We start from the raw sequence: 8,549 nt of genomic DNA, 5'->3' as shown, positions 1-8,549 counted from the left end.
ACTACAGCAGTTTGTCCTATTTTTCTTTACAAAAAAAAAGAATAATGTCGGGCTGGAGAGATGGCTCAGAGGTTAAGAGCATTGCCTGCTCTTCCAAAGGTCCTGAGTTCAATTCCCAGCAACCACATGGTGGCTCACAACCATCTGTAATGGGGTCTGGTGCCCTCTTCTGGCGTGCAGGCATACAGACAGAATATTGTATACATAATAAATAAATAAATAAATAAATATTTTGAAAAAAAAAAAAAAAAAAAAAAAAAAAAAAAAGAATAATGTCAATCGAGGTGGTCATTGGTAAACATCTGGTCCAGTTATGGCTTGCTCTGAGGCATCCTGAATCGCCATCACATCCTTCCCAGCAGCCCTTTGGAAAAGGTGACAAAGTTCCTAAAAGTCTGATTTGGCAGACAAAGGGACACTCCTTGTGATTATTTCTCAGCAAGTCTCCAGGCTAATCTCTCTGTCATTTCAGACCCAGGGCAGCTTCCTGCTTCTCCAGGTTTTCTGACACACTCAGGAAGTGGTTGCAACACTGAGACTCATGTAGTAATAGACTGCAGAGTCTTCAGATGTCAGGCTCCTGAGCTCCATGTAGGCTGTGCTGGAGGATGTGTCTGCAGTCAGTGTGGCCTTGCCCTGGAACTTCTGATTGCAGTCAGTATTGCCATTTTCAGGATCAATATCTCCAATCCACTCCAGGCCCTGACCAGGCCTTTGCTTCACCCAGTAAATATAGTATTTAGTAATATCATCAGAGGTTCTGCAGGACAATTTCACTGAGGTCCCAGGCTTCACAAGCTCAGGCCCAGACTGCTGCAGCTGTACCTGGGAGTGGACACCTGTAGAGAAAAGACAGTTTAGGTGTCATTGTCACCTCTGTCCCTGTTTCCTATTCAGATTTGGCCTTGCCCTGGAACTTCTGAGCTTATTTAGTCTCACTTTCTGCTGGATCAATCCTTCCGATCGACTCCAGGCCCTGCCCAGTCTTCCGCTTCACCCAGTGTATTTAGGACATGTGATGCTGTATCCTGAAGCATTGCAAGACATCTTTACTGAAGCCCCAGAACCCACCAGCTTAGCCTCAGACTATAGCAGCTGGATCTGTGAGTTCACACCTGCAGAGAGAAAGGCAGAGTGGATGCTATTGTCAACTGAGAGTGTGGAAATCTGTATTTGGGGAGAGTATTATCTGTAATTGCTGCCAATAGGAAGAGGACAATGTAACTCCATCCCATGGTGAGAACCTTGTGTGCTCAGTGACTGTGGAGAGGACACTGATCATATGATGCTTTGGTGTGTGCATCCCTGTATTTACCATCATATGCTCATGTGATTTGCATATTCACGAACAGGGAAATTCTTAAATAAGGATCTAGTTCAGTTGGAGAAAAAGGAGGTACAGGGCACCTTGGTCAGGGAGCCAGATGTTGAGGTTCAAATCCTAATCATTTCTGGGGAAATGATCTCATACTTCTTCCCTGAGCATTGTGCAGACCCAATGTAAATAACATCAGGGCCTAAGATCTCAATTGATTTCAGGCCTGAAACAGTTGAGAGACAAGATTATCATATTGATTTATAAGAGGTGACTGTGATTTCGAAGATGATGGCCATTAGTAATTCCAAAACCTGCTAAATTTTCAGAATTTGTAGCCTCCTTTCAGATATACACAATTTATATTTGCCTTTGCATCTTATTACATCAAAAGCAAGTAAAAACTGACATAAATGACCAAAAGGGAACACACCATAGAAACACTTGTATATCAAAGTTTATTACATCACTTTCTCTAATAACTGAATTATGGAAACAAAAATAATTGTAAACAGATTATTCCATCAAGAAAATGTGTTTATATATGCAATACAACAGGAATATTTTATCTAAAGGGAATAAAGAAATGGCATCACTCTAAGGAAATTCAATGCAAATGTAGATAGCTATATTAGTTAAAGACCGACTTAGAAATGAAGACATTATAAGAGTATTTCATTATTAGTTCTTAGAATTTGTGACAACACAAATACATATACCAATACATAAAAATGTTTAAAAGAAACTGTCTAGCATAATAAGTGGAAAAACAGGTAGGTCAAGAAATAAAAGTGTAGAGATTTTCAGGAAATTTACACAGTCTGTAGACTGTAGATATTGTAATATCAATTTGAGTGAAAATTCTAAACATATATTAATTAGTTTCAGTTTTCAAGATGAGTTTGCTTATTCTTTAATTGTTTATTGATGTATGATATATATTATGATCAAATCTACCATGAATATGTCCCTCTGGCTCCACTTAGGACCTTCCAATTAATCTCTTTCCCGATTTCCATACCTTTTTTCTTCATTAACACAGCACATCCAATCAGTGCTATATGCACACATAGAGGTGGGATCATTCACAAGTACATACAGAAACCATACAAAGAGAAGTGAGTATAATTTCCTCATCATTCTTGAAAAGCAAACAGACTTTCATGTTTGTTCGGGTCTTCATGAGTCCCTCTCCATCATGTTGCAATATTTTAAAATATGATTGCATTTTAGTTAATGGTGAGAGAAGTGCACAAATGCACCAAAGGGGGATGCAATTACCCCTGGGGCAATTTATGAAATTAAATTTTTGTATTCTACAATGTGCTGCAAGCAATCAAAATAGTATTGTCAAGACTGCCAGTAGACACTTTTACATGCTCAGCAATTTCACAGGCTCTCAGTCTGTCTTTGTGTTTGGCTGGATTTGGTCATGTCTTGTGCTGGAAACTATAGAGACTGCTAGCTCATACGTGCAATGGTCAAGTCAAGTGGTAACATTAGAATTCCATGATGTTCTGCCCTTATTCGGGATCTTACATTATATTCAGTGCCTCTTTGTGATGATCATTGTGCTTTAGGTAGGAGGTTAAATGACTCATCTGAGATTGTGTACTCAAACATTCATTTTCAGCACTTTGAGTAATCATGAATGTCTGCATAATCATGAAACACAGCACCGAAGAAATTCTGGGATCAGGCTGAGAAGAGTATCAAGTTATTGGGAATAGACATAGATATTTTTAAGACAGTTTGACAATATGAACATTAAAGGTACAAGTAGGATCTACTATGTAAGTAGTATGTCACATCCAGTCATGGGTATTTTTTAACATGTTTACCAAGGATGAATACGTTCCTATGAATCTGATCACAAATCCAAGTAGAAAGTAGTTCATTATTACATAACTACTAGGCACTAGTGGATACATCTTAGCTGCAGTCTGATATTGTAGATCAAGAGGTTTTCTGCTGTGTAAGATTATTGATGCCTTTCTCTCCCTTCAGAATGTATAACACATTTTGGCACTAGAAAAATTATCAAGCAGGAAGAATTTCCAGTTCAGTTCAATGTTGTTTTCTCTATGCCCTACAACTAAAGTCCTCAACTCACAGTGACATGTAGACTGAATCAACTTTGTTGCTCTCTTTTTACCTGTGAATGATTATAAATAAGAAAACAAAGTACAGCAAATGCAAGTAAGAGCTGGGGAAAGATTGTTTACAGGTTGATGTAAGAATAAATTAGTGTAGTTACATGGGAAATCAGTTTGTAGAGTATTACAAAAATTAATAAAACTATGCTGTGTCCCAGCCATATCCCTCCCAGGCATGTGCTCAGTGACTCTATATCATACTAAAGAGTCAGTTCTGTGTCATTGTTTATTGGTGTTCTATTCACAGTTTCTGAAGATGGAACAAATCTATATTTCTAACAAAGGACAAATATATAATGAAAATGTTGGTTGTATAAACAATGAAATAATAAGCAGTAGTAATATATGAGCTAAGAAATCTATAAATAAGTGGATGTAACTGGAAAAATATGCTGAGTGAGGTCACTCTAGACCATAAATACAAATGCGACATATTCTCACTTATATGTGATTGCAAGATGTGAATATTATGTTTGTGTGTTTATTTTATATAAACCAAGAGACTTAAAATTGGCCATTGGGGTTTGAGGAATTAAGGTCAAGGATATACTAAAATATTGATAAAATGAAAGGAGATCAGAAAAACAGAGGAGACAGAATTTCAAACATGAAATCATTTGCAAAATGGAGTCATTAAGTGTTGGTGTAAGAGAAACACAATTTAAGTTGTAAGAAATCCATATTAAAATGAGGATCCTGAAACATATGTAAACATATCAATGTAAAGGATATAAAATTCATTTGCATGACACAATGATGCAAGAACATGAAAGTAAAATAGACTATGAAATAAGAGAAATGTAGATTATAAAGTTATTTTATAACAAAATTTCAGTAAATAAGGAAGATTTCCTAGGTGCCTAATTTTACATTTGAGGTTTTTCTATATGTTGACTGAATGAATTTGTGTTCAGTTTTTGGTGTGGTTTTATGAATCTGTTGATACAGTATTGTTATCAAAAATTATATTTTACAGAAAATTGTATGAAAAGTAGTGAGATTTAGATAACCTTGTCATTTAGTTATTAGCATTGCCCTTGTGGTTTTTCTGATCATGGTCTATGGATATAAGAGATACATGCTTCCAGAAATATGGATTAGACAGCTCATGGATGAGATTTGTAGAACATGAGATCTGCTACTGTATAAGATCCTTGATGTCTTTTCTCTCCCTTCAGGCTGCCTAGCTCCTTGTTACACAAGAAAAATTATCCAGCAGGGAGAATTTTCTGTTTAGTACAAAGTTCTAATTAACTAATGAGTATTTGAACACAGATACCTGCATGGGTGAACTGTTCTGCTCCCAGAAACCATGAGGTATTAATGAACACCTCTATTATGGGCACAAGACAGCTGTCTATGATTTAATAACCAGGGAGGCCCACATGTGTTGAGAACAGTATGAGGTATTGCCAATGTTCTTATTTGTCTACAGTAGCTCAATGGTTAGACCTTGTTTCTGAGAAAGAATTTAAAATATTAATAAATCTTAAGAGCTAGAAGTGGTACATAACTCCAAGGAAATAGTGTCTTCTAGACACTACATGACTGATGCACATATGAAGTCACAGAGACTGGAAAGCATGCCGAGTCTGCACAGATTTGATGCTATGGGGTTCCAATGTGGAGAGAAGAACAAGGACACAGGCTTTTCCTCCCCTAAACAAGAAGTTCTATAACTGATACTTCCTTGTAAAGGAAATGTTTGTTTTCTCTGTTGAAGTATTATTGGGTGTACTTACTTCACTCAGGACTGGACACAAGTCTTGCAATAGATGGCTAACACAGAATGAATGCAATATTTTACAAATATTTTCTGATTTCACACTCTGCATTATTTCTTCCATCTTACTCAACTTTTACCTATATCATAGCTTCATTTTGAGTGTTGTTATGGGTTATATGTATTTAACTTTCTGTTTTTATTCTTACATAAATAATTATTTTAATTTTTTTTCTTTTTTGACTGTTTGCTTCCTACAGAGAGAAGGAGAGGTTTTGAAATTGGGGGGATTCAGTAATCAGAATATATCGTACATTTTTTTCAAAAAATGTATAAAGTAAATAAAACTGAATAAAATTTAAAAAAATATACAAACCTGTGATGAGTTTGACAAGGAATCTTTACTGTATATGACCATGCAAACATCATATGTCAATCACAGCAGGTGCAAGTCAGTTAACAGACTTTAAGAAAGGAAACCACAGAGGAAACAGAATCCCCTCCACACTTCACCCCATTTCCCTAATGGGAATTTTTAGCTTCATTGTGCGCTCTGCTGGTCCTTTGCCCTTTGCAAGTTGATTTGACATGGCTTGCACTGAAGTTCCATATTCTGGTTTAACTTGTAACATAGGCATTAAATACAGTGTTCAGCTGTTGATTAACCTGGAGATGCTGAATAGATGTTTCAGAAATTGATTTTATGTTATGCCTATATAATTATCAATGTCCCTCTCAAAACTAGGTTTCACCCTGGTGACAGTTGTATGTATCCAACTCTAGCAATTCCTCCTTGTAACATGGTCACCACAGGAAAAAAGCAGAATCTTGGCTGCCTTCATTGTCTATACCTAGGGCAGAGAACCTGAAGTCAGAGAATCACACTCTTGAGTTTACTTCATTCTCCCACATGTTTCCAGATAAAAGAGCCAAAAAAAAAAAAACAGGAGGCACCACTGTTGTACCTATAGATCAGTTAACAATTTCAGAAAAATATATGAAGAAGGAAGTAGATATATAGTTAATGTATTGAAAGATATAGCTCGCTGATCAGATGTTACAATCTCCCATAGCTGACAGAATTCGCTAAGAGGACAACATGGAGGTCTCCCTCCACATAGCAAAAGTTTCCTGCTTTCTACTTAGTCTGATCTGGGAGATGTCTCGAGGCCCAGGATTCCTGACTTATCTCAAGGGTTACCCTTACACATCTACTGCAAATGTCCTTCCTTTGATGACAGACATTGTATTCCATGCTGCTTGTTATTAGCCCAGGTATCCAAAGACAATCACTCTACAGAACAAGAGTTACTTCAACATATCCAGAGGAACATGAAGGATGATGTCGTTGTCAGAGTCAGTCAGTGTTCTGTAAAAGCCTGAAACTGTAGGTCAGGATACTGGTTCTGTAAAGGCAGAAAACTTGAGATCACATCAATATGAATAATTTCAAATCAATTCTTAAATAATATGTATGCAAACTGGGTAAAAAATCAGTTCTATAAAAATTAATTTATTAATATTTTTGTAAACTTATAAGATTTACATTTATGTGGTAGTACATTATGATGTAAATATCTCTTGCATTCTGAGAAACTGAAATTCTGCTGCACAATACAGAGAATTAAAAACACACATTCATGCTACTTAAGACTGTGAGAGGAGTTTTGGTACTGTTTATATGGATTTACTGGTAAAATTCATATTATACATGATTCAAAACTACTCCAAAAAATTCAAGTCTCTTGGAATCCAGAGATAATACTATCACTATGCATCAACACACTTTTCCATTCTTTGGTGTGTTTTTTTTTTTTTAACAGAGAAACACATAAATGGAGGTCAATTAGCAGCATTCTATTTATATAGAAGGGAACAGAAAAACTGACACTCAGGAAGATTATTTCTATGTAAGTCTCCAGATTAATGGACCTGTCATCTCAATCCCAGGGCATCTTCCTGCTCCACCAGGATTTCTGACACACTCAGGATGTGGTTACAGCAATTTGTGCTGTACAGTAATAGACCACAGAGTCTTCAGAAGTCAGGCTTCTGAGCTCCATGTAGGCTGTGCTGGAGGATGTGTCTGCAGTCAGTGTGGCCTTGCCCTGGAACTTCTAATTGTACTTAGTATTGCCATTTTCAGGATCAATATATCCAGTCCACTCCAGGCCCTGAACAGGACTCAGCTTCACCCAGTTAATATAGTATTTAGTAATATCATCAGAGGTTCTGCAGGACAATTTCACTGAGGTCCCAGGCCTCACAAGCTCAGGCCCAGACTGCTGCAGCTGTACCTGGGAGTGGACACCTGTAGAGAAAAGACAGTTTAGGTGTCATTATCAGTTAAGTCTCTGTTCCCTCTTCAGATTTGGAACATTAATGCCCCTTTACCTGTAGTTAGTGTCAGGAGGAATAGAGTTCTCCAGCTCCATTCCATGATAAGGACCTGTGTGCTCAGTGACTGTGGAAAGGACACTGATCATATGTTGTTCTAGGGTGTAGACATCTCTGTATTTACCTCCATAGACTCATGTGATTTGTATATTCATGAGCAGTGTACTTCTTAGATAAGGACCTAGTACAGCGTTAGAAGAAAGAGGTAGGGGAACTTCGGTCAGGCAGCAGGATGCTAAATTCCAGTTCTAATTCTGTCTGAGGAAATGAAACCCTATTATATCCCCAAGCCCTGTACAGACCCGTGGATGTAACATTAAGACATAAGCTCTCAATTTACAAAGAGACTTCAGCCAGAGATAATTGTTCCTATTGTGACAAAAAATTACAGATGGGAGATATGAAAAGGATTTCAAAACTTGTAAATTATGCGAACTTCTTTTCTTTTTTCATATAGATGAAGTTGGGAAGTATTTCTCCAGAAGACTGCAAACTAAATCACTTACCCATATGATCAAAAGTGAAAATGTCAGCTGGACTGTGATGGCACACACCTTTAATCAAAGCACTCTGGAGGCAGAGGCATATGGATCTCTGGAAGTTCGTGGCCATCCTGGTCTACAAGAGCTAGTTCCAGGACAGGCTCCAAAGCCACAGAAAAGCCCTATCTTGAAAAACCAAAAAAGTGAAAATTTTGTACACAAATGTTATTGCAGCATTATCTACAGTAAGTAAATAAACTACATGTCTTTGAACAAATGACTGTATCAAGAAAACACAGTATATATGCTATAAAACATAATTTATTCATCAGTAATGTATAAGGAACTTATATAACTCTGAGATAAAAGAATACAATTAATTATGTGATGACATAATTAATTTAAGGCCCTCTCATAAACAGATATTGTCTGAGTCAGATTTGTAGTCCTTGGATATCGTAGAGTTAGAAATAATT

At 36.9% G+C, this 8,549-nt stretch overlaps 1 gene segment (V, D, J or C); it reads right to left on the bottom strand.

Annotated features, from left to right (window-relative positions):
• Nucleotides 1-513: 513 nt before the first annotated feature.
• Nucleotides 514-1,235, bottom strand: LOC121677253. The segment is given in 2 exon segments: nt 514-845; nt 1,196-1,235. Coding segments are annotated over 2 exon segments (372 nt in total).
• Between the last annotated feature and the right edge of the window lie 7,314 nt (nt 1,236-8,549).

Source organism: Arvicola amphibius, chromosome 7 (genome assembly GCF_903992535.2).
Source record: "Arvicola amphibius chromosome 7, mArvAmp1.2, whole genome shotgun sequence".
Lineage (NCBI taxonomy): Eukaryota > Metazoa > Chordata > Mammalia > Rodentia > Cricetidae > Arvicola > Arvicola amphibius.
This window is presented reverse-complemented; position numbering and strand designations above follow the sequence as displayed.